This window comes from Macadamia integrifolia, chromosome 8 (genome assembly GCF_013358625.1).
Source record: "Macadamia integrifolia cultivar HAES 741 chromosome 8, SCU_Mint_v3, whole genome shotgun sequence".
Lineage (NCBI taxonomy): Eukaryota > Viridiplantae > Streptophyta > Magnoliopsida > Proteales > Proteaceae > Macadamia > Macadamia integrifolia.
In genome coordinates this window covers 34710954-34738534 of record NC_056564.1, presented here as the reverse complement: position 1 = coordinate 34738534, position 27581 = coordinate 34710954, and the positions used below count along the sequence as shown (strand labels likewise).

Below are 27581 nucleotides of genomic sequence, written 5' to 3'. Positions count from 1 at the left end.
TTCTTTGGGACCCCTCTTTCTTGACCATTTCTATTCGATCCTCATCTGCCCAAGCCATCCACATCTTTATCTCCCACCCTTCTGGTCCCTTCATCTGGTTTCTCTCAATCATTTATGCCCATAATCTGGCCTCTCTTAGGCTCCCCCTGTGGTCTGATCTGCTCTCTTTTGCCCCCTTCACTGGTTCCAACCCTTGGTGATTGTGGGAGATTTCAATGTGATCCGCTTTAGCCATGAGAAGCATGGGGCCAACCCCATTAACTCCTAGGCTGTTGATTCTTTCATTGATTGCATTGATGACCTCAATCTCATTGATCTCAGATGGTAGGGAGTTAAGCTTACTTGGCATAACAGAAGATCTGGCAATCTCCGCGTGGCTTGCAAGCTTAATAGAGCCCTGGTAAATGAAGCATGGCTTGACACTTACCCTTCCTCCCATGCGTGCTTTGGCCTTCCTGGGATTTCAAACCATAGCCCCATCTCACTCCATGTCCTCCCATTCCGCTTCTTTGTTCCTAAACCTTTTAAGTTCTTTGACATGTGGATTTCCCATCCTGATTTCCTCCCTTTGGTCCAAAATACCTAGAGCATTCGTACTCCTTGCTCCCTCTCCCCTCTTCTTGCCTTTCTTAAAAAGCTCAAGAATGTTAAAGCATCACTAAAGCTTTGGAATTCTTCCACCTTTGGGAACATCTCCTCCCAGGTTTCCTCTTGCCAAGACAAACTCCACTCCATTCAATCCAAACTCCAGCTTGATCTCCTTAACCCTACTTTGGCTAAGGAAGAGAGAGCTATTGCTTTGGATCTCTCCTTACTTCTAGACCAAGAAAAAAGCTTCCTCCGTCAGAAAGCCAGCATTAAATGGCTTGATTTGGGAGACTCTAATTCTTCCTATTTTTATCGCTCTATCAAAACTAGGAACAATACTAACACAATCCCTAAGCTTATCTCCTCCACAGGTACCGAGCTTTATCTCCTATCCTCATCAAGTCGAAAGTTGTCTCCCACTTCCAAGGGCTCTTTTGCCCTCTCCCCTATCCCCCCCCCCCAATCTCCTCAATAAGTTTTTCCCTGATGAGTTCCTCCCTCTTCTCCAATCCATTCCTAATGAGGAGGAAATCCTCTCAACCATCCTTTCCCATAAGGCCAACAAAGCCCAGGGTCTGATGGCTTCAGCATGGGTTTCTTCTCCGCCTATTGGAACATCATCCGCAATGATCTTATTTTTGCGGTCTATAGTTTCTTCTTCAACGCTAACCAAATTGGAGGGATCAATCACACTTTCTTTTGTCTCACCCCTAAAAAGGAAGATGTTGTTTCCATGAATGACTTCCGTCCCATTTCTCTTTGTAATCTTCTATATAAGTTCATTTCCAAAATCCTTGTTAATCAGATTCAGAAAGTCATCGATTCCCTTGTTAGTGCCAACCAATCTGCCTTTATTGCGGGAAGGAGCATTTCGGATAATATTATTCTTTGTCATGAGATTATTCACAGTTTTGACCGCAATTCCCATACTCCGGCTGCCCTCCTCAAGATTGACATCCATAAAAAGTTCGACACGATTAGTTGGGACTTCATTTCTAATGTTCTGCTCCAAATGTACTTTCCGGCCTCTTTTGTCCACTGGGTTCACTTTGTGTAATCCTCCCGATCATAGTTGGCACGGCGCCAAGGCAAACCAAGGCGATAGAGGGTTGTCTAAGTGCTTAGGCGAAAAGGCGCCCTCCTTAAGGTGAATAAGGCAACCAAGTGTTATTTTTTATTTTCCCTATTTTCTAACATTATGTAGTAAAACTATACATACCTTGTATCATAAAAAATCAACATTAAGCCACATCAATTCATTAAAAATCAACATTTAGCTACACCAAATCATAAAAAATCAACATTAAATCACATTAAGTTATAAAAAATCGATATTTAGAGAAATGCTCTTGTTTTATAATAAGTTTGGTTGGTCAAATGATTTTATTTTACATGAGACTTTTTGTATTATGTATAACATAAAACCAGCTTTCTAAAAAGTCTAAGATTACTTAAATCTGACTTGTAATGACAAAGTTATGCTCCGGTCAAACTTATTTTAAAGTGCGTGAATGTTGTTAAAATCGCCTGAATGAAATAATTTTATGGATATCAGAACAAAAAATTATTTTATCGAACTTTTGGTTTTTAGCAATGTTTTAACATAATAGGATTTATAAAATTTTCATAATTGAGAAATACACCAGCATTTAAAAGTTGAAAATCGCCCTTATAACCAAAATCCAGTTTTTGTTCTTGGACTGGGGGTTGACTTTTTATCCTTTTGGGATTTGATTTTTAAACTATTTTTATTAGATTCAAATAGGGGATATTTTCTTATTTATGAATAATATATTAAGTAAATAACATTTACTTAAATGATATTTGGCATAAATAAGTGCCAGAACACAAGGCGACATGCAGTGTAACAAGGCGACTGTCGCCTAGGCCCCAGGCAAACTGCCTGGATGCCAAGTCGTCGCCTTGGTGATGCCGTGACAACTATGCTCCCGATTCTCTGTCTTAGTGAATGGTAGTCCGGCCGGTTACTTTCCCTCGGATCGAGGTATACACCAAGGATGTCCCCTTTCTCCTCTTCTCTTCTCCCTATCCTTGGAAATCCCCATCCCTAAATGCAAATCTCTTCTCTCTCATTTAGCTTTTGGTGATGACATCATGATCTTTTCCAAGGTTGATCCCCTCTATCTCCACTCTTCACTCCTTTCAATCTCTCTCGGACCTTAGCATTAATCTCCTCAAATCCAACATCTTCCTCTCTAGCGTCACCCCTGATATCCAAAACATCCTTTCTGAAATCTCGGGTTTTCCACTGGGATCCTTACCTATCAAATACCTGGGTCTCCCTCTCCTTCCCTCTAGGCTGTCTTCCCACCATTGTACCCCTTTGCTTGATCTTCTCCGAAAAAAGCTCCAACTTTGGAAAGGAAAACTCCTCTCTTTTACTGGTCTTCTTACCCTAATCAGGTCAGTCCTCCAATCCATGTACCTCTATTGGACTGGTACCTTTGTCCTTTCTGGCTCGATGACTAAATCCATTGAAAGACTCCTTTGCTTCTTCCTTTGAAAGGGCTCTGACTCTTCCAATTTCTTCCGGCCTCTTAGCTGGAAGATGGTTTTCCTTCTCAAATCAGAAGGAGGTCTCAGAATCCGAAGAATCAAAGATCTGTGGGAATCCTCAAGCTCATCTGAAAAATCATTTCCAAGCATAAAAGCATTTGGGTTGACTAGATCTACTCCGGGTTGCTCAAGCATAACTCTTTTTGGATGGTCCCTTTCACTTTCGATGCCTCATGGATTTGGAGGAAGATCCTCAGTCACAAGCCTATTGCCCTCCCGGCCATTTCCTTTTCCATTGGCAATGGTAGGACCACATCCCTTTAGAAGGACCCCTGCATCTTTCGAGCATTTTGTCTCACCTGATCTCTCACAGAACCATCTACTCTTTCGGACTCCCTGCCAACGCTTTTGTTTCCTCTATCCTTTCTCCAAATGGTTGGTCTCCTCCCTCCTATCCTCCCCTCCTTGATCTCTAGACCTCCCTCCCTCCTCTTCCCCCTAGCCATCGAGGTAGGGAAGATAAATGCATCTGGCTCCACTCACCAAATGGGATCTTCTCCTCAGCCTCTGCTTGGTCCTTCATTCGAACCTCTTCCTCAGTGGTCCCGTGGCATAAGCTGGTCTAGTTCAAAGGCCTAATTCCCGCCAAAGCTTCACTTTATGGCGTTGTCTATGCAATTGTCTCCCTATCCAATCATTCCTCATCCACCACCATATCCCCACCAACCCTTTACTGCTGCCTCTGTCTCCAGGGTAGGGAGGACATCCCCCACCTTTTCTTCTCCTGTCCCTTCTCCTCCATTGTTTGAAAATCTATCCTTGCCAAGTGCTAGCCGGCTAGGAGATCCATCCTCACTTTCCATAGGAAATGGAATTGGATAGACATGACCTTCTCTAGTGCTACCATCTGTGAAACCGCTGGTAAATTGGCTTTTTATGCTACCATTAACCACCACTGGATGGAGTGTAACATTCGTAGATGGACCTCTAAATCTCAGTCCCCGGATAAGATTTGGAAAGCTATCTACTTCGATGTTACTTCCAAAGCCTATGCCCTCCATGCTCGTCCTATCCCTAATTCTCTTAGGAACACCCACATTGTAGCTTCATGGAACCTGCAGGTTGATCTCATCTCCACCTCTTGATGGCTCTATAAATCCCCCCCCCCCTTTTTTTGTTGCTATCCCCTTGGACTTTGATGTATTGTTCTTGTTCTAATTTTGCTTCCCCCTGGGTTGGCTTCTCCCCGTTGGCTTAAGCCTTCCCTCCACCCTCCCTTTTCCCCTGTATATTCTTCCTCTTTTGGTAATGAATTATTTATTCATCCAAAAAAAAAAAGTAGGATTTGTTGAGTCTTTTCTCATGTTATAAATTAGCTAAGCCAAATATATATATATATATATATGCATATATGTATTATGTTCTTAGAGTCCTAGTTTGTGTAGGAGTGTCAAATACTAGTCTGTTTTGACTGCCAAGTAGTAGTTTGAATTCCAAATCGGTTTAGGACTGTTAGTTAGGCAATCAGTTTATGAAATCTAAATATAGTTGTACTTGCCTATGACCTTACAAAATGTATGAAATAAATCAGCTCGCTTTTCCAAAATTTTTGTACTGTGGATTCAGTAGTGTGCTCGGTGGATTCTAAGTGGCACTTAGGTGGATTCTTAGCCTGGTTATCCTTTCCTCTCTCTTTCTAACTATATGTCCTGTTTCAAGATTAAAGGTTAATTTTCTGTAACTTTTGTACTCCCTATGGCACCCGTTTTTTGCTCTGATTCAGTCAGGCTGTTCTTATAGTCTCTTCAGTTACTGTGCTATGTTGGTTATAAACTGATATATCAGATTCTGTCATATATCTCTCTGTAGCTCTGTTCTTAGTTTTGCAAAATTGACGTCAATTCTAGACTTGTAGACCTCCTGCCTGAAATTCTAGTTGCATAAGGACTTCTCCATAACTCCCATATTCTGTTATAAGAATTCTGTCAACTCTGCAGGTATGTTCTACTGATAGGATAGACCCCTCACCCAGATTCTTAGGCCATTTTGCATCTGTTCTGTGTTGCAAGCTTTCTCATTTTCTGTTCTATATATTCTTTGTCCTGTGAAATGGTTAAGTATTAGTCTCTTGATCTTTTAGAATGGTAAGGAGGATTTGCATCCTCCAACTCCAATTGATTCAAACTTTTTCAGAAGGTTGGATTCTGCTCTCTTCTCCTAGGATCTCATGAACAGCTTAAAAAACTAGAATTCAAAGGGCTGCTCTTTTGCCAGGACCAGCTGGTAGAGTCTTGGAAGAAACGCAGATATTCTTCCTCTTCTGCACCAATCATCGTACCACATCATTCTTTTTCCTCTTTTTCTACTTCAGTGGTTGATCTAGAGAGTCATTGGATTGCACCCTTTTCTATGCACACATCCATTTAGACACACTAACCCTCTCTGGCTCCTAAAACCAGTATCTTTTGACTTGTCCCTCGCATGCTCCATTTGTTGTAACCAAAGTTACAACTCTTCTCTAATCTTTCAAATCAGTGATGCCTTCTATTTTTATTTTGAGGCATGCTTTGCATTTCACATGTGTGTGAAATTTTAATGGATGATTTAAGTACAGAATTTTGCTTTTCAAATCACATTTATTTGATTATGTGAGCCTTTTGCCCATGAATTTTCTCAGGAAATGGTCGAATAGGCCACAGCAATCAGGGAAACAACATGTACCTCTTTCCAGGGTCGGTGTTTATTTATTTGTTATTTATATTTAGAAGGCCAACATTCCTGGGCTTGAACTGTCCATCTGTCTGATCATATGCAGGATTGGGCTAGGAACTCTTCTATCTGGCTCACGCATCATCTCTGATGGCATGCTACAGGTTGCAGCAGAATGGTAATCCTCAGATATGACTCAATCCTGACCAAACCATTTTGGGAAATGAACCATTTCAATTTTTTAAAGTTCACCATTGCATTTTGTGATCACAGCTTAGCTGCATATATGAAAGAAGAAGATGTTCTCGAAGGGATGATATATCCTTCAATATCGAGGTATATTATCTCATTCTATTTTACAGTCCCATTATGTGCCATTTATCTGTTGCAAAAGTGCATATGATATTACTTGCTTTGGTATATCGCAGCATACGAGATATAACAATAGAAGTAGCTACAGCCGTGGTAAAAGAAGCTATAAGAGAGGATCTAGCAGAGGGATACCGGGACATGGATAGCCGAGAGCTCCAAAAATTAAATGAGGTATCTTCATCATCAATAGCGTTAATTAACTCTTTCTTTACTCATTGTTGAGATTAGTTGAACCACATGAGGTGCACAGAATAAACCAAAATGTAAAAGAATAAAAGGGATAACCATGAGAAAGAATAATTCTTGGGGTTAATTATTAGTGACTAACCAAGCTAAAGAAAATATAAGTACATAAACCCAATGTAAAAGTTAAAAACTAAATTACAAAAAACGAAAGAATTCCTAATAAAATTTGGAGAAATAATGAAATGCAATAAGTCCAATAAATATGATCATTGTAAATTAAGGTCATCTAGGCCTTCGGCCTAACTAGTCCCGCGCACCTACTAACCCCATAGTTCGGATAATCACTTGGCATGGTTCCCTTTGGGGGGACCTGGTACCCCTGAACCAATCTAAGCACCTCACCCTCGGCTCAAATTAGACCAAGCCCCGCATGGACTGGGTCAATACCGGGGTTGAATGAGAACCATTCAACTTTCACTGAAAGCAATGAAGAGCACTAAACACCCCCTGTGAGAGACACAAAAATCAGATTTTTTTTTCCAGTAAATTAAAAAATGTAGGCTAAAGTATGATTATTTAAAATAAAAATTCTAACTAAAAAAAAAAAGAAAGGATAAAGAACTCTAGGCATGTTATTTCAATTGATTATAAAAGTAACATGCCATTTTAACGCAAGATATTCCATCGTGGAAAGAGGTAGGGTTTCCCACACCAAGAGTGTTGAGTTTGGGGGGTGGGGGGATTGTAATTGCGGAAGTGTGGTAGGACCAAAAAGTGTGGACATGTCAGAATCATTATTGAGTTATCAAGGTTAATTTCAGGCATATCCAAGGATTAAAGTATCGGTATCGATCACCGTATCGGTCGACCAAAATTAAGATACGTATCGGAGGGTATCGTATCGTATCGGAGATACGCTAAAGATACGCACATAAATGGATATGAAACACCTTCTTAAACACTTTTGCATAAAAATTTTGTTAAAAAAAACTATTGATAACATGTATTATGCATAAACACTAAATTGAGGGTATCGCACTAAGAATTCAAGGTTTGTAGTTGTCCCATAAATGTAAGATCCTTGTTCCCAACCTTGATTTCCACTTTAGTTAGAGAGAAATATGACTGACAGCAACTTTGGAACAAAAACCCCTCAAAAATTCTTGTTTTCTGAAAAAAATACTCATCTTGGCCACTATATGACCGTAGCGCACTGTATCGGTACATACCGATACTCACCGATATGTATTGATCGATACATATCGATACTCACCGATACGTACTGATACTTATCGATACATACAAATACTCACCGATACGTACTGATACATACCGAAATGTATATTTCACATTGATTTTATATTTTTCATAGAGTATCAATACGTATCGATAGTGTATTGGTGCATATCGATATGTATCATAGGATATATATCGATACGAAAGGATTTTAAAAATTTCATGTATCGTATTGGTGTGTATCGTATCGATCGGCTAAATTTAAGATACGTATCGGAGGGTATCGTATCGGTATCGGAGATACTTTAAACCATGGGCATATCTGACATCTCCATATGTTAGTATGTTGGTTTGAGAGATTTAGGATAGATAATCTATTTGCAAGGCATATTGAAAGAACCAGGGGAAAACCCCAAATGGTGGACTATATAATTGTAATGGAACCCAATTTTGATTTAACATGTTGCCTTGTACGTGACACTTTCACATCATAAAGCTCCGTCCTGGAATCAGGACCTCCCCTTTCCGGATCCTTAACCAACCAGTCCTCGCATGGAGGTTCCTTTTCATTTATTCATTGATTCAAGGTAGCTTTAGCTTGCTTCAAGTTTTCATAGAATTCCCACAGGCTATCCAATGGTTTGGAATGAAGAATTCGTGTGTTCACATGGTCATGTAATCATCCTGTGTGTGAAATATTCATCTCCCACATTGCTCCTGTAGGAAACCTTTTCCCTTCTGGAAGGCGGGGATTTTACATTGGATTTGGCAATTGACTACTGTTTCCTCACTCTCTCTCTCTCTCAATGAATACAGGAGGAAATTGTGACATATGTAAAGAACAACATGTGGAATCCAGCCTATCCAACGTTAGTATACAGAAAGGAATGAAGTTTTTTTTTTTTTTGGTAAGAAAGGAATGAAGTTCTTTGCGGCCATTCATCAGGGAAGACAACGTCATGGTGATAACAAATATTGATAGGGATAGGGATTGTGGGTTTGTGTGTGACCCAATCTATTTTTTATTTTTTTATTTTTTTTAAGGTAAATATAATTTCATTGACTGAAAAGGATATTAAATTTTATAATAAATACATTGGTCAAATTAATTTTTACAAAACTACAAAGATCAGGCAGGGAATTCAGAAGGATAAAGAAATAATCTCATCCATCCCCAATTTCAAAGAAGCCATATAATCCATTGATTCAACCCACACTGCACTTGCTGAAACTGTCTCCATTGTAGTGTACCAACCAGATGGACAATTGCACTCTTCAAATGCAGCACCGCCCAAGGACTGTGAGCTATCTGCTTTTGAATATACCTCTCCACGCTTGAAACAATTCCCTGAGCTTCGAGAACCTGAAATAATAATAGGTGTGATCATTTGCAGAATTTCTCTCTTGATAGTTGCTACAATTTGGAGGCATGCTCTTTCTTGTTCCTAAACAATATGGAACTCTTCTTTGCCAAAGCTGGTGAACAGGAACAAAAAGCCGATTTATCAACCATACCGATGGATTATCTCCCCCAAATTTGTGTTGAATACCCACACTTTTTGGTGTTGGACCTTCCAAATCATTCCTGCAGGAGATCCAGGCGACTTTTTTTCTGATTCTTCTATTGAAAGATTCACTCTCTTCAAAAAAAATAAAAGGTAAAACCAATAATCTTTTTTTTTTTTTATCCGATTCATCCCAGGCAGCCTAACGGGATCAATCTATTGGGAACGTGGGACTCAATTAACATTAAGAACTTTACATGCCAGTAGAGGATTTACAAGTAGGACTGCAGAACACGTACAAGTTCACACTAATGGAAAAATAAAATTCAATGAGACTTTGGTCCATCCTACACGTACACCTCGTGGCCATTCTGAGATTATACTCAATCAAATGTAGTTTTAATGCAAGCAACCTTGATTCCTTACTATAATTTATTTATTATTATTATTATTATTATTATTTAATTCAAATCTAATGGAAAGCCGTTTTATTAACGACTGGGACACCAATGAACTAGCACCTACTTCTTGACATTGATTTATCAATTCAACCAACTTGCACTACTTTTGATTCTCACTCACCCAGGGTAGAAAACCCCCCAACCTAGGTTAGCAGCGTAGAAAAAGGAAATGTATGCTTAAGAAGCCTCATCAACAATGTTTTGATGTGGTCTTCTAGTGTGGAAGCATAGTCTCATCACATCCCTCAAACAGAGGAGTGCAGCCTCCGCCAGAGTCTGTCTCTTGTCTTCCCCATGTGAAATGACCCATACAAGAAGAGAAGAGAGACAACACAGTGGGGGGGAGCTGGTGGAGACTGCTTCTCCACTGACAGCATTTCTGCTCCGAAGTATATATTATTCTGGATTTCAATTCCACCCCAACGGAAGCAACAAAAGGGGATTACACCGACCTTCCTACGTGTCATCTGGTCTTTTGTGGGTAAGCTATCCATAAATGCCCTACAAGCAGTGAGACTGTCCACACCACTAGAGCAACCTTACATGGAATCATCCCCATTTTGATTTGGTTGCGAACATGCCAGTTGCATTTCCTGATACAATCACGGCAAACAGCTAAAGCCATAGGTCCCAACTATTTTGGAATTCTACTAATGTGTATTGATGAGACTCAGATTCTGTAACCCAATCAATGAGAAATTAAAATATAGCATAATGGCAATTTTGCATTCTTTAATAAAAGTAAGTTTCAAAATTTGTTCAATACTGTTATTCTTAGTCGTTTTGGTTTGTTGTCTTAAGAGGCTTGAAACCTTTCCTCCCCCCCCCCCCCTTCCCCCTCTTCCCTCTTATTTGCTTCAATAAAGCAAAATGTTGGAATAACTTTTTAATCTTACATTGATCATGGAGAAAAAAAATAACTAGCTTATATATGCTTTTGGGAACTATAAGGGATAATGGTCCTTAAAAGGTGAATTATCCTCCTTGGGTATTGTTCCATCACAGACCTTCAACAACAATTTAGGCTACTATGCAAATGTTTCCCCTTGGATCCCAATGCTTGAGCCAAGGGAGCTCTATGCCTCTGTGTATACAATAGGACATATGGGTCCCAATTTTTTTTTTTTTTTCTTCATCGATGGTGAAATAAGAATCCCTTTATCACTGCCATTGTTTTCTTCTAATTGGATCAGAGAGGGATATCTTCAAACTTGTACAATAAGGGTGAGAATTAATGATGACATAGGATTCTTTATCATAATGTTACAATGTGAGTAGTGAAGAGATTCCCCCTCCTTCACAGGTGAAGCTTAATCCATATTATCACATCATTTGGGGTACTCAAAATTTCTCTTTTCAATATGGCAATTAGAGTTTAGAGTGTGAAGTCACATACTTTGGAACCTTCAGCATCCAAAATGGGATGCAACTGATATTAAAAAAATATGAATTCGATTTACATCCAGATTTCAATCCGGATAATCTAGAAAAAATTGTTCAATTTGAATATCCACTGGTAATAAAAAAAAAAAATTAAGTAGTTAATGATATAGGGGTTTTTCAAGATTCAATAGGTTCTTGAGAACAAGGAAATTGGGCATGGATTTTGAGTGAGTCGTATGTGCCAAGGGAGGAAGGTCTAGGTTACAAAAATTGAGGATGTAAGCAAAAAGTCGAAAATCTGAATTCAATTTACAATCATATCCATGTAGGTGTATTTATATCTAGTCAGGGATATTTGAATCCAATCAGATATGATTTGTATTCAATCTGTTTGCATCCCTAAGACGAAAGAAACCTGGAGCAAGTCTTTTTTAATCTTGGGAATATCAGTTTGCAATTGGACATTATGTACCCCCTGAATAATTTCAGTTTCAACAAATGGGTTAATTAAGTAATTTCACACTTTCATGTGTTAGATTGTTTGAGTATGGGGAAAAAGAACTCTTAAATATATTAAATCATTTTAGTTAAAGGGTAGAATAGGAATTAGGTGGCCAAAGTCCGTCCCAACCAAGCCAATCATATCTCTCTCTCTCTCTCTCTCTCTCTCTCTCTCTCTCTCTCTCTCTCTCTCTCTCTCTCTCTCTCTGTGTGTTCTCCTACTTGGAGAGATGCCCCATCCTACTGGAACAGACCTAGAAAGCCAATTAGTAATGAGATCTGTTCTCCTACTTAGAGAGATGCCCTATTCCAGTCAGAGAGTTGCCCTATCCTACTGGAACAGACCTTGAAAGCCGATTAGTAATGAGATGAAGGAGAAGTAACCGTGTGTAATTCATCAGCTCTTCAGGGATTTGACCTTCAAAGCAGTTGGGCTCAAATTCGAATTCTTCCAAAACCATTTGCTTTCCCAAGTGTAACTATCAGTGCATGAGACTTCCACCATTGCAGAGTATGGAGGTAGTCATAATGTATGCAGTTTTAATCTTGCGTGAAGTAATTTTCTGACTCAAATCTTCGACCACTAAGGCACAATGGAGCAACTTTATTGTTGCATTTATATATAGGCTTGTGATTTGGCTGTTCTAGTCCCTATTATCTTATACATCAATCATGTGTGCCTAGTCTGGGTAATGCTTCCTTGGATGAGAAATGGAAAGAAAAATAGTACAAGTTATGTTTGGTATGGTTGGATTGTTATAATAAACGTTTAAATATATTATCCTTCAGAATCAATGGAATGAAGAAAGATAAGTTTTTAAATCTTTTTTTAATTCTACACAATCAATGTCACATACACATGGTGATTGAGCTGGATTTTTTTTTATTTTTAATGTGATGTCATTAGTGGCGTATTATGCAAATATATTATTAAGGAGAAAGAAAACTTTCCCATTGAGTAAGAAAGCTTGTCCACAAAGGCATGAGACTGGCCAACCAAGGTGAGGTAGAAGATGACTTACCTCCTTTGATGGTGGATTTTTCATTATTAGATAGGATTTTCTTATTGATAGGTCCAGCTGTTTTTTTCCATCCAACATGGTATATTCATCTTTGTTTGTTCTCCGCTTAAAAGAAAACATCCCAACAAGCAATGCCGGTCAAAGAGAGTAAAGTGATGATTTCGAAACAGTACTTCGCGGAGAGCCAAAGTGAGCTGTTACACTCCCGGGATGAAGATTGATGACATATGATACTGTAGCAGCAATCCTAACAAGAGGATGCCAAAGCAATTTAATTTCCTTTGGGACAACACAACTAAACTATTTCTAACAGAAAAAAAAAAAAAAAAAAAATTCAAAATTATAGAAGTTACCAATATATAAGATAGGATTATCCCTCTCAAGAAAAAAAAAATAAAAAAAAAATTTGATAATAAGGTTTGATAAAATTTGTTTGACTTGAAATTTAACATATTGACGTAAGAACTTATCCCTTGTAATGGGCTTTTAGCATATTCATGCATCCTCTCCGTCCTTGCTACTCCCCAAAACCGACAGGAGGCTCATAAATAAAACAGTTTTAATTACTTGGTACTCAATTAATCAAACTGGTAACCAGCTATAGTTTATAGGTCATGAATACCATGAGGCTTTACGTGCTTGAACTGAATATATGTAGATGGAATGAAGCATGCTGGCATAGTATTTAAAAAAAAAATTAATTAATTAAAATGATGGATTATATTTTAGGGCTGCGCCTGGAAAATAATGAATTATTTTATCTAGTTCTCACGTTGTCTAATGTTCTGTTGGTATGACCCATGAATTGAAATGTTCATCCAGAAAAGCAACACATGAGATACAAAAGATTGACAACTTTAGAATGGCATTAATAACCCCAATCCATGCCTTAAACAAACTGGTCAAAACTGAAAACGATTTCCAATTTATATAAATAGATGGGAAATGTTGACATAAAAAAATGTTTTAGGTTACGAGAGCAAATTCATCCATATATGCCCCACATCTGTATTTTTCATGTAAAAGAAAGGATCAAGGGAATCCCTTGACTGTGGGGCTCTAGACACGTGCATGAGGGTATTTTGGAGAACATACTAAAACTCTATAATGATGCAGAAGAGGAGAGGGAAGGAGGAAGTAGGTCCACATGCAATTAAAAATGAATTGAATAAAAATAAAAGAATTGAGGTTGGGGTGTTTTAGGAAGTTTACTTTTATTTTTTCTTGAACCGCACAAGCAATAACTAATTTTGGGGATTGAGTAAATATTTTCAAAGTTGAAACTAGTCAATATAAAATAAATTTATTTTGTAATTTATTTTCTTATCTAGTGAATCTAGGCAATTTCATCCATAGGATTTCGAAGGATAAGGAGAGAGGCCAACCCAATTTCAATGAATCCAATTGGTCATTTCTCAGGTTTTGGGGTGGGGGGGGGGGGGGGGGGGAGAGGATGAGAGAGAGAGAGAGAGATGAAGGTTTGGATGTTTCAACTTTTTTTTTCAGGTAAAGGTTGAAATGTTAGATATTCTTAATGGTTTCACCAGAGGATTGGACTCTATTTGAAGGGATTTTTATAAGATTATACGAATTGACCCTTTCACCCTTAATTTTGAGCCCATTAATGGTCTAGCCCATTAACAACAATTATTGCTTTATCTCATAATTCATAAATACCTCTCTAATTGTTTACGAATTTATTGGTATATTGATTTATTTTAATGAGAAATAGGGGTCATAAATCATACCAAACATCTCTATTTATGTTTATCTGTCAGATAAACATAAATTTAAACTATACTAAAGAGAGCATTAGTCTATATTTACTATAACTCTCCTCGACATGAATCCTCTCAAGGTCGCCTAGTGCACCAATGCATGTAGGACGACTGAAAACATCTAGACACTCACTTTTAATCGTCTAATGCACATTAGGCACTTGAGAAGATCAGCTTCCAACAATAACAACAAAAACAAATATAACCTTATCCCAACTAAATGAGATATGCTTCCAACCTCCTTACATTAATTTCTTTCTGACACCCCAATAAAGCAAACTTTTACTCTTGCTTCTCTTTTGATGGTTTGAACATGTCCAAATCTACCCCAAAAAAAAAAAATGTCCAAGTCGTTCCTCTTTTCCATTATTACCTTCAATTTTTAAATTGATCGATTTAAAAGGCAATTGACCTGAAACAACCGATTGGTTTGAATTAACCAATTGCTTTTACCGAACCAAGAAGGCATTAATTTTGAATTCTGATTCTCACAATCAAGTATCTTGGAACATTGACCTGCAAACAAGGATTTAGGGGATAGTATCAGTACGGATATTGTTAGATCAAACACCAAGAAATACGAAAAATAAAGAAACAATAGATCTGTACGACACAGAGATTTAACGAGGTTCATACACCAGGGTGGTGTGCTACATCCTTGGGTGAAGAAGAAGATGTTTCACTATGCAGAAGAGAGATTACACCTAAGCAGCGGAGAGAAAATTCGCTTGGAAACCCTAACTCAAAAAATCTCAAAAATACAATGACTTTCTCAACAAGCAACAGTACATTACATATACTCCAAGTCGCGGGTCGACCAATTGGGTCACGGTCAATCAAGTCGAACCATCTCAACCATAGTTAGCAATTCGGCCGAATAATTCGCGAATTATTCGGCCGAACCGAATTTTAAAGAATTTTATCAAAAATTCGGACCGAATCCGAATTTAAAATAAAATTCTTTAAAATTCGCGACTTTTTCAAAAAAAGAATATAATTCACGAATAATTCGGACCGAATCCGAATTAAACCGAATTATTCGGTCCATTTAAACATTATTTTAAAAAAAAACCAAAAATAAAAAATAAAAATAAATAAAAAAAAAACAATTTAAAAAATAAAAAAAACCCCAATAAGATTTTTTGACCGCTTTTTTGACCGAATCCTTAAATTAATCGTCCGAATTATTCCGAATAATTCTCCGTCCGAATAATTCCCGAATCCGAATTTGCTAACTATGATCTCAACCCCTCTGCTTCTATCACAAATCTCAGAAAACTTTCCATTCGGGTTGCCACAAAAATATGTCAGAGCATATCAATCTTCAAAACGGGTCAAGAATTCGAGACAAACTTAATAGATATCGATCCGATACCGATCTAGATTGGATTGGATCGGATTAGTGGGTATCGGTCAATTTTGCCTCCGTGTTTTTATAAATAAAAAAAAAACACAAACAAAAAGCCCAAAACCCTAGATTCATCACCAAAACACAAAAAGAAGAGGAATTGCATGAGGGTTATCGATGAGGGTTCATTTACGAACCTTCATCAGAGTGAATCAAATGCTCACTGGAGATTTGCAGAGCTCCTTCTCCACCCAGGTTTTCTTGCAGAGGAGGCGATTTGCAGACCTCTAAAACCCACCTTCTCCAACGGTTATGTGTTAGGGAAGTGATTTGAGTGTTTTGGGTATAAGAGAGTATAAAAGGGTATAATGGTCATCTTATATTAAGACTTTTCCTACTAAAGGGGTAATACGGTCTTTTGTTGTATAAAACTAACAGCATGCTCACACTGTCAATGATAGGGGAAGGGAGCATAATTTTCCCTCTTTTTTTTTTTTTTGGATAAAGGTTGGAATGTTAGATATTCTTAACGGTTTCACCAAAGGATTGTACTTTATTTGAAGGAATTTTTATTAGATTATACGAATTGATCATTTCACCCTTAGTTTTGAGCCATAAAAACGTGTGCTCATCAATGGTCTAGCGCATAAACAACAATAATCGCTTTATCCCTTAATTCATAAACACCTCTCTAATTGTTTATGAATTTATTGATATATTGATTGATTTTAATGAGAAATAGGGGTCCTAAATCATACCAAATATCTCTATTTATGTTTATCTATCAAATAAATATAAATTTAAACTATATCAACGAAAACCTTTAGTCTATATTTCCTATAATTCTCCTTGGCTTGAATCCTCTCAAGGTCGCTTAGACGGTTGAAGACATCTGACACTCACGCTTAGTCATCTGATACACATTGGGCGCTTCAGAAGATCTGCTTTCAACTCTCTTACATAAATTTCTTTCTGACACCCCCAAAAAGCAAACTTTTACTCTCTTCTCTTTTGATGTTTTAAACATGTCCAAGTTATTCCTCTTTTTCAGTTATTACCTTCAATTTTTAAATTGGTTTAAAAGGAAATTAGCCTCAAACAACCGATTGGTTTGAATTAACCAATTGCTTTTACCGAACCAAGAAGGCCTTAATTTTGAATTCTGATTCTCACAATGAAGTATCTTGGAACATTGACTTGCAAATGAGTCGTTCTTCAAGATAACGTGTTAATGTGGTTAAATGTTTTTTTTTTTTTTTTTCAATTATATTTAAATGTGGGGACTGCTATAAAGGACCATGTTTGTATTTGTGTCTATTCTTTCCCTTTTGTCTCATCCATCCTTGTCTTTTCCTCTTCGTCTTTTTATTTATTTATTTATTTATTATTAATGTCTTTTCCTGTTCTCATGCCATAGATCTTCTTCCTCTTTCTCAGACAAAGATAGAAAAGTCTGAGAGATGATCCAACCCATATGATGATTTATACCATGATTTCTGAAGTGCATAGGAGTGTGCATGGCTTGGAATGTCTTACTCCTTAGTCCTTACCCTTCTAACCTAGATGATCTCTCCCCCTCGTTCCCTAAGGCCTGAGGTCTCATTTTCTACTCAGCCTTATTGAGAGCCCAAATCTTGATCAAACCATTCGTCTGGTTGTTTTAGGGCCAATCTCATCTTGGGGATGAACCAGCGCTCGGTCCTCCTCTAGACGAGCCCCCTGGCTCTGCCATCTTGGGGATGAACCTCTGCCTCAGTCATCCTAGCGATGAACCCCTGGCCCAAACATGCAAGGTTGAGCCCCTGCATGGCTGAGTTATTGTCGACGTTCAAGGCCCAATTCCGAATATCCCACCACGATAGGACAGCAATTCCAACCAATTCATCAGATCTGAAGCAGATCTTATCCACTGGCTGGCCAAGGAAGTTGCCCAATTGGGGACTCCCCAAATAAGGAGTCCATGAGTGAATTAATAGCAGGAAATCAAGGGTGAGTACTAGCAGAACAGAATATTCCTAGGATCTACTCTAAGAGTCAGTTCTCTTATCAAAGAACTGCAAGTTATGGGCTTTCCATAGACAACCATCGACCATCGCGTAGAAATAATCAAGCTAAGCCACATGAAAAGGGGATCGATTCTTAATTAAAGTTTTACCTATTGCAAGATTTCTTACTTAGGCATTGGAGTGTTCTTCTTCGGTCCATCCTGACACTCTTTGCTTATATTTTTTTGTGTAGGACTCTTCGAGAACTTTAGCTCTTGCATGGGAGCCTAGCCTATCAAAATATGTCACATCAATTTCTATGGTAAGTCTATGGTGTTGGACACCAACGATGTGCATAGCACACTAGTTGCAGTCTCTACTTGAAAAGTAGGCACCGGGAGTGTGAATAGTTTAAGGATCGACTCCTGTCATATGTGTCTTCCCTTCCCCCCTTTCCCCTCCCCCCTTCCCCTCTAGTGTGAGTGAGTATAGCCCCTTTGACAGTTCCTAAGAATGTAATAGCAAAAAAACAAAAACAAAAAAACATAAAACAAAAAAAACATAAAATATATATATATTGGACACCAAAAGACTCTTTAATTTTCATGTAAATATTTTGGTTTTCACGCAAATTCCTCTTTGGTATTGGTAAAAGCAACTTTTTGAATTCATCATTAAAATAAATAAATAAATTAATTAATTTAAAAAAAACCATCATTTTTAATATGGTAACCTATTAACATGTCACAAGGAAGGTAATTTGGCCATTTAGAGACACCAGGGAGAAAGGAGGCTACAAATTTGCTTTATTGGGGGAATTAGAAACCTAGTTTAAGATAGTAGAGTGTTACTGTCGAAAATCTGCATGAAGTTGAGTGCCGATCCCTCACAAAAATAGAAAGCAGAGGCCCGAAGGTTTCTTTGGGATTAGTCCTCCGACGCCCAAGTTAGAAGCCAGCATAATAGTTTTTCACAGAAGTAATGGTGTGTGTCGACTTACTTCTTCCGTCTTTTAGGGTTTCCTCTTATAGGGTTTAGGGAGTCCCACCCGGATGCATCTTCCCCTGTACCCGAGTCCTACTAGGATACGTCCTACCCCCTTCAAGGGGGAATATTCCCTATCCAGGTATCCTCTCCTCACGTAGTTTGAATCCTCGTGGCCTCTACCGTTTGGGCGACGCATGTCCTTCCCTCGGATGCCACGTGTCCTTGCTTCACTGGGTGACTAATTTGGGCGTATCAGTAGCCCCCTTACTTCCACTGGGAGGCTTTTCCAGTGGGAGTAACCATGTCTTCCATCATTTTCATTCCCATTCGAATGATCCTTATGCATTATTCCTTTGGCCTCGGCTTTCGTTCTATCTGAGACAAAGACCTTCGGTAGGGTATGCTCGGCTTCGGCCTAAGCTTCCAACCGAGGTGGGGACCTTCAGCCAAGTCCGCTCGGCCTCAGCCTGAGCCCCCAACCGAGGTAAGGACCTTCGGTCAGGTCCGCTCGGCCTTAGCCAGAGCTCCCAGCCGAGGTGGGGACCTTTGGTTAGGTCAGCTCGGCCTTGGCCAGAGCTCCCAACCGAGGAAGGGACCTTCGGTCAGGTCAGCTCGGCCTTGGCCTGAGATCCCAACCGAGGTAGGGACCTTTGGTCAGGTTTGCTCAGCCTTGGCCTGAGCTCCCAACCGAAGTAGGGACCTTCGATCAGGTCTGCTCGGCCTTGGCCTGAGCTCCTAACCGAGGTAGGGACCTACGGTCAGGTTCTCGCGGCCTTGGCCTTCCAACCGAGGTATGGACCTTCGGTTAGGTGCGCTCGGCCTTGGCCTGAGCTCCCAACCGAGGTGAGGACCTTTGGTCGGGTCCACTCGGCCTTTACCTGAGCTCCCAACTGAGGTGGGGACCTCTGGTCAGGTCCTCTCGGCCTTGGTCAGAGCTCCCAGTCGAGGTGGGGACCTTCGGTCAGGTCCTCCCCCGGCTTAAACCTCAAGAGCAGTTATTGATGACGTGGTGGCACCATTAATGCTCAGGTAGTCGTATCGTTTTTCTTCTTTTTATAAAGAGTGGGGGTCCATTTGTGGACCACTTTTGTTTTTCCCTCTGAGACCCTTCCTTCGATTCGGTGTTTCTTTCAGAAAGCTTCCCCTCGGTCTCAGAGTTCTTTTCTTTAGCGTTTCGTCTGGTTCAAAAGTAAGTACTATGTCTAGTTCATCTGGGTAGAGTCCCTCGTCCTCCTAGGGGACAATGTCCAACCGAAGGGGTCTGAGCCCCGGGGGAATGCAAGGGATATCCTCGGGCTCTTCCCCTGATTAGCCCTCGTCCCGTGACTCGTCATCTGCAGCCTCACCGTCTAGGTTTGAGGGTGGCTCAAACGGTGAGGGCTTCAAAAAGAGGGTGCTTGAATCCCGTGCCCAAACTCAGGACTCCATTGATGTGGAAGCTCTCAACATCGTTTCCATCATGGATGAGCTGGAGTTGGGGGAACTAAGGGCCTCCTTCAGTATTTCGGATGCTTTCAAGCTCCGGCTATCGAAATGGACAGACCGAGCCAGCTATCAGAACCCCGAAGAGCTGTGTCTATACAAGGAGGCCTTCAAGGCTGGCCTTCGACTTCCTTTCCACCCCTTCTTCACCCGAGTGTTTTGACACTACGGGATTTGTCCGACCCAGCTGACACCAAACGGATGGTGGCAGATGCTTGGTTTCATCGTCCTCTTCTCCAAGCACCGAAGCCCTCTCTCCCTCCCCCTCTTCGTCAATTGCTTCCTCCTCCAGGCCAGTAAGGGTCTTTCAGGCTGGTACTATTTCATCCCTTGGAAAGACCTTCGGCTGTTGAACGGTTATCCGACGTCGATCCACGGGTGGAAGGCGAAATTCTTCTTCATGAGGTCGTCTGAGGGGGTGCCCTTCGACACTGTCTGGGACATCCTCGATTTGAGGACGGTGAACTCCGCCCCTGCCCTTCTCGGGACAGACGCTGAGTCGATGGCGAGGCGTCAGGACACTTGTCCTCCAGTTGAGTCCGACAGTCTTAAGTCGGACGCCATCTTGTTTAGATTCGGGCTTAGCCCTAGTGAGTCTTAAGTCCAAGTATATTTGGCATCGGAGCTTCACCTTTCATACTGACTTCCTTCGTGTCCTTTTACAGTGCAAATCTCTAGGGTCGAGGCTAGGGCTCCTGCAGCAGAGAGAGGCCCAAATAAGGGAGGCCACGGCGCGGGACGTGCAACAGTAGTAGAAGTAGAAGAGGAAGGAGAAGAAGAAGGGGGCTCCCACCTTCGAAGCTCCCCCTTCCAAGAAGAGGGCTAGGGTCGAAGGACCCAGCACCGATGTAGTCCAGGCCCTCGCCGCTCAAGGCCACAACATATTGTCTACTCGAGATGCTTCTCCGGTGACTGACTTTAGAAATCCGTGGACCACCCATGTCTGGGCTAAGGTTGGCTTCGTCCCCCGTTGGTCAGTCAAGGAGGATGACACTCTATCCATCGGGCGTGTAGCCCATGAGTTGGTACAGAAGGGCAGCCATCCTCGAGATGCTGTTGAAGCTCAACGCCAGGGGACGACGGCTATGATAACTAGTGCTTGCATCTTTATGGTGGGGGTAAGCTTCGGCCTTTGGCCTCTTATTCATGATCATTGCGATGTTCTGACTATCAGTGTCTTACGCAGGCTCAGAACTAAGTGGGCTAGCTGGCGATCCAAGCAAAGGCGTTGGCCTGAGACCTCGAGGCTTCCGAACGTGAGAATTTTATGCTTGAGAATGAGTGTTCGGTCCTCCTAGAGAAGGTGGAGTACCTGGAATCTGACCTTCTTCACACTTGCCAGAAATGCGATCAGAAGCTTGCAGAGCTGAAGGCCCAGATAGCGGTGAGGGTTCAAGAGGCCAAGGTCCGACTAGCCGATAGGTACAAGGCCTCTGAGGACTTTTGGAAGGAAGTCAGGTGTGCCATCGCCCCCGGGTTCACGATCAGTGCTACTAAGGTCCGACATTGGGTCCTCAAGCATTACCCAGGGTGTTGAGGCTGCCCCAACCGCTATCGAGGTGGCCGACGACAAGGGCGGTAGCGAGGAAGAAGAGGTTCAACTGCAACGCGAGGTGCCTCTGACTCCTGGCTATGATGGATCCGATCGGGAGGCTCTCCACTATGCCAAGGACGAGGCCAAGAACCCGACGGACTGCCCCTGAGGTGGCCTCTTGCGTGTTCCTTCTGACCTTCAAGCTCACCTTCGTATTTGGGGGCTTCTCCTTTTCTGTTTATGGCCCTTGGGCCTTTTCTTATGTAGTTTTAGCCTTGGGCTTTTTTTTGTGTAACTTCAGCCTTCGGGCTTTCAATGTAATCTCAGCTTCGGGCTTTCTAGTGTAACTTCAGCCTTCGGGATTTTTAGATGAATGAATGCCCCAACTTCGGATACCTTTGCCCCCTACCTTGTCTTTTTTTCTTTTTCTTTTTGAAGTCCACTAAGGGATCTTTAGCCCGCAGGTTGGCTCACGAAGGTCGAGAGCCCTTATGCTAGTACTTTCTCTCAAATATAATATGTGTGCCTCGACCTGTCTTAGTACGAGGCTTGGTCCTGTTGCGTCAGCCAATCCGAGGGCAAGAGCCTTGAAGGGAGGCCTTGCACAAGTAGGATTTCACCAAGTGTTGTGTTTTCCTTCAGCTCCAGCTGAGGGAGCTTTTCTTACGTGCGGAGATTGGGGGGACGTTGACCAGTTCAGCCTTGGGCCCAACTTCCCATTGAGGTAATGACCTTCGGGTTTCAGCTCCAACCGAGGGGAGTTCATTCAGTTGTGACCACTGAGGTGAGGACCTTCGGTTGGGTCCGTCGGCCTTAGCCTGAGCCCCAAACCGAGGTAATGACCTTCAGGGAAAGGACCTTCGGCAAGATCGGCTCGACTCTGCCTTAATCAACAACTGAGGTATGGACCTTCGGTTGGGTCCCTTAGCCTTAGCCTGAGCCTGAGCCCCCCAACCGAGGAATATTCCTTATAAACTTGTCCAAAATCAATTGTTGTAAACCAACTTCTATATTTTTCGTAATAAAAATCCTCCGAAGCGCTCAGGGGTGGAAACTACAAACTGAGACTGTTTTAAGAAGCAAAAACAAAAACTAAGTAAATGTGCATGCTATGACTACTGATAAAATTTCCTCAGGTTCTTCAAGTTCCATAATCGGGGTACCCTTTCTCCCCCCATAGTCTCCAGGTGATAGGACCCTGGTCGTATTATCCTGGTGACTCTGTAAAGCCCTTCCCAATTTGAAGCCAACTTTCCTCAATGCTTCGGGTTTGATATCCCCGCCCTTCTGAGGATGAGGTCACCTATTCTGAACTCGTTTCTTCGGACTTTAGAATTGTAATGCCTTGCAACCTTTCGCTAGTAGGCGGTGATCCTTTCTTGCGAGGCTTCTCGTACTTCATTTAGGAGGACTAAATTAGCTGAAAGCCCTTTATTGTTTTCTATTTTATCGTAGTACTGAACTCGATGGGCCATGGCTCCTTCCTCCACTGGGAGCATGGCTTCAGTGCTGTAAGTTAAATTAAAAGGTGTTTCTCCGGTGGTGGATCTCTTAGTCGTGCGGTAAGCCCAAAGGATGCTGTGTAGCTCTTCTGCCCATAATCCCTTGGCATCATCCAACCTTTTCTTTATTCCTTGAAGCAGGGTACGATTGGTTACCTTTGTCAACCCGTTGGTTGACAGGTAACCAACAGATGTTTTCTTGTGGTTGATGCCAAGGGCTTCACAAAACGAGTCAAAAGTTGGGTTGGCGAACTGAGTTCTATTGTCCATTATCACCACCCAGGGGATCCCGAAACGATAGACCACTGCCCTCTCGAAGAAGTTCCTTATATTCTTTTCGGATATCGCAACCAGTGCTTCGGCTTCTACCCACTTCATGAAGTATTCCACCGCCACCACAACAAACTTTCTTTGTCTCGTGGCCAGGAGGAACGGGCCCAGGATGTCCATTCCCCAAATTACAAACGGTATTAGTCTTGAAAGGGATGAAAGGTCAGTAGCATGCTGCCTAGGGATAGGAGCGAACATCTGACACTTAATGCACTTTCTGACGAATTCATCTGCATCTTTCCTTATGGTTGGCCAGAATAGGCCTTACCTCAGCACTTTGTGGGCCAAGACTCGGGCTCTCAGATGTTGGCCACATATCCCCTCGTGTACTTCTCGGAGTGCATATTCGGTGTCGACGAGGTTCAGGCACTTAAGGTATGGTGTGGTGAACCCTATCTTGTACGATGTCTCATCCTTCAATAGGAACCTCACTGAATGCATTCGTACCTTCCTCACCTCGTCCCTGTCTTCGGGGAGCACTCCTTCCTTCAGGTACTTGATTATGAGATCCATCCAGCTAGGGCCGTCCTCACCAATGGATAACACCTCTTGGGCACTTTTGGTGCTTGGCTGAGGTAACACTTCAAAATACACCGATCATCTGAGGTCTGAGAAGTCAGAGTTGGCCAACTGCGACAATGTGTCTGTGCGAGAGTTCTCCGCCCATGGCACTTACCTTACCTCGAACTCCTTGAAGGCTACCACTTTTTCTCGCACCACCTTCAAGTACTCGGCCATCCTTTGTCCCTTGGCTTCATAGTCTCTATTTACTTACCACACCACGAGCTGCGAGTCACTGTGCACCACCAACTCTTGTACCATCAACACCCATGCTAGATTAATTCTGGCTATTAGTGCTTCATACTCAGTTTCATTGCTGGAGGCACTAAAGTCTAACCATAGGGTGTACTCGATCTTGAATCCTTCGGGGCTGACTAGTATGATTCCTATGTCGCTTCCCGCTCGGTTGGATGTGCCATCCACATATAATGTCCAAGTCTTTTTTGCTCGGGCCTCGACAACCTCCTGGTGTTCATCTGGGAGTGTTGTCTCAGCTATGAAGTCAATGAGGGCCTATGCTTTTATCATGGTTCTTGGTTTGTACTGGATGTCAAATTCTCCTAACTCTATCACCTAGTTTACCAGGCGATCGGACGTATCGGGTCTCTGTAGTATCTTCTTCAGGGGTTGGTTAGTGAGCACGCATACCATGTGTGATTGAAAGTTGGGCCTCAGCTTTCTTGTCGCTATCACCAGTGCATATGCCACCTTCTCCGTCTTTTCGTACTTTATTTCTACGTCCAAAAGGGTTCAGCTAACGTAGTATATTAGCCGCTGTTGTCTTCCTTCTTCCTTTATCAGTACCGTGCTTACCGCCACTGTCGATACAGCTAGGTATAATTGTAAGGTATCCCCAGTATTTGGCTTCGTCAGTAGCGGGGGCATCGCTTAGTACTCCTTCAGCTGTTCGAAGGGCTTCTCGCATTCCTCCGTCCATTCGAATATTTTAGATCCCTTCAAGGCCTTGAAAAAAGAAAGGCACTTGTCAGCTGACCGAGACATAAATCATCCTGGGGCAGCGACTCTGCCAGTCAGCTCCTGGAATTGCTTCACATTCTACGGTGACCTCATATCTCGAATGGCCTGTATTTTCATCGGTTAGCTTTGATCCCCCTCTTCGAGACGATGAAGCCAAGGAATTTTTCCGATGCCACTCCGAATGTGCACTTCATTGGGTTCAACTTCATGCTGTATTCCCTCAGTACTTGGAATGCCTTCTCTAAGTCTCGAAAATAGTGTTCTGCCTTCAGGCTTTTCACAAGCATGTCATCCACGTACGCCTCCATAGTCTTGTCGATCATTCTCTTGAAGTTCTTGTTCACCAACTTTTGGTAAGTGGCCCCTATGTTTTTCAGCCTGAAGGGCGTTACTTCATAGCAGTACAGGCCCCCCTCGGTTACGAAGGATGTCTTCGGAACATCGATCTCACACATCTTGATCTGATTGTACCTTGAGTATGCATCCATGAAGCTCAGTGCCTCAGGTCTTGAAGTGGAATCGATGAGCAGGTCTATCTTCGGCAGGAGGTAGCTATCCTTTGGGCAGGCCTTGTTTAAATCCGTGAAGTCGATGCAAATCCTCCACTCCCCGTTTACCTTCGGGACCATAACCACATTGGATATCCATTCGGGGTATTGGATTTTATGGATGAACCTGGCCTTTAGCAACTTCTCTATCTCCTCATCTATCTTTTGCTACCTCTCGGGGGCAAAGGTCCTCTTCTTCTGTTGTATCGACCTCTTGGTTGGGTCGACACTCAAACGATGCTCCATTACCTCTCTGACTATTCTAGGCATGTCCGAGGCTAACCAAACGAAGACATCAGAGTTGTCTTGGAGGAACGAGATGAGCTTTTCTCCTTGTTGTCTTGGCATCGAGGCTGCAACTTGGAATTGACGAGTATTATCCCCTTCTTCGACGTCAACTTGTATCAGCTCCTCCGTCGGTTCCCCCCTCTGACAACTGATGTCATCGCGCAGATCTTCTATCGGGAGGGTCTCACTTGACTTTGCTTTTCCCCCATAAGGTGGTGGTGTAGCACTTTCAGGATGCCTCCTGATCACCTCGACACTCACAGACTCCATTCTTGGTTGGAAACTTCATCTTGAGGTGTGGTGTGGAGACGACGACCTTTAGGAGGTTTAAGCTGACTCTCCCCAGTATAGGGTTGTACGCCGAAGTGATGTCCACTACCAGGAAGTTGATCATGACTGTTACCTAGCGGTCTTCGGTGCTGGCCCTTACTGGCAACTCGATCGACCCCTCTACTTTGATTGGGGCACCTGAGAACCCTTGCAATGGGTGTTCGACATTCTTCAACTTTTCTCTATCCAGTCCCATCTTCTGGAAAGCTTCTAAGAATAGGATATCAGATGAGCTGCCATTATCCACCAAGATCCTCTTTACTCTACAATTAGCTAGGGGCATGGTGACTACCAGGGCATCATCATGTGGCGTCTGCACCCCTTTCAGATCATCATCCGAAAAGGAGATAACCATCCCCATCTTTTCCTTCTTGTTTGACCATTCGGCCATATGTACGCTTCTCGTATAGGCCTTCGCCTTCCTGGTCGAGACGGAACTTTCTTCGACAACCAAGCCTCCACTGATGGTTGCTATAACCATGGTTGGCCTTTTATAATCATCTTGGGGGTGATGGTCAGTTTCCTCGGGTGTCCGGTTGCTTTGTCATGCCTAGTTGCTTCTGCGAGCTGGCCCCCTTCTTTCCCAGAGGCTTCTGCCATCCCTTTGGTTGTTGTCCCTACGGTCGTTTCTGTCTTGGGCATCTTCCTTCTTGCAGTTTACAAATTGGCCCAGGTATCCTCTTGGGATCATTCATTCTATTTCCCCCTTCAGGTGCTAGCAATCTTCGGTGTCGTGGCCTTGGTCTTTGTGGAAGTGGCAATATTTGTCCATGTTATGCCGCTCAGGATGTCGTCCCATCTTCCCTGGCCACTTCATGGCTCTAGAATCCAGGGAGTCTTTTATTTGCATCAGCACTTCCATCCGTCTCCAGTTCAGGGGTGCATACCTTTCAAACGTCTGGACTTTGGTCTTTTGCCTTCGGGAGGCTTATCATCTCTTGAGGTCCTTTTCCTCCCTGCCTTCCCCTTAGCTTCTTCATCAGTCTGGAGGGTTTCTTCCATTTGAATGTACTTATCACACCGAGGCATTAACTCTGCTAGGTTCTGTGGTGTATGCTTTGCCAAAGACCTTTTTAGCTCTCTGTCTTTGACGCCTCCCAATAGGGCCGTGAACTCTTCTTTTTGGTCCAGACCTCTGATCGTGATCTTCTCCTGCTGGAAGCGCTTCATGTAATTTCACAATGACTCTCCCTCCTGTTGTTTGACGTTAGTTAGGTTTAATATGGTCTTCTAAAGGGGTTGGCTGCCAGAGAATCCCTTCATGAAGAAGTAACTCAAATCACTGAAGCTGTGAATTGATTTTGTCAGCAGGCGATTGTACCACAGCCTCACCGCTACTCTGAACTTCAAAGGCAAGTGCGACACATGATGTTTTCTGAGACCCGGTGGAACTACATCATGACCTTAAATCCCTCAAGATGATTGACGAGGTCCCCTAACCCGTCTTAGG

The 27581-nt window shown here is 42.1% G+C and overlaps 1 protein-coding gene across 1 annotated transcript in view; it reads left to right on the top strand.

Annotated features, from left to right (window-relative positions):
- The window catches only part of LOC122086919 (NAD-dependent malic enzyme 62 kDa isoform, mitochondrial-like), an 82503-nt gene extending 73775 nt beyond the window's left edge, over positions 1 to 8728 (top strand). The window contains exons 16-20 of the mRNA XM_042655829.1: positions 5783 to 5837; positions 5921 to 5992; positions 6088 to 6150; positions 6243 to 6357; positions 8425 to 8728. Of these exons, the coding sequence (XP_042511763.1) occupies positions 5783 to 5837; positions 5921 to 5992; positions 6088 to 6150; positions 6243 to 6357; positions 8425 to 8499 (380 nt within the window). The 3' untranslated portion in view covers positions 8500 to 8728. The remainder of the gene's footprint in view (positions 1 to 5782; positions 5838 to 5920; positions 5993 to 6087; positions 6151 to 6242; positions 6358 to 8424) is intronic.
- Positions 8729 to 27581: the final 18853 nt, after the last annotated feature.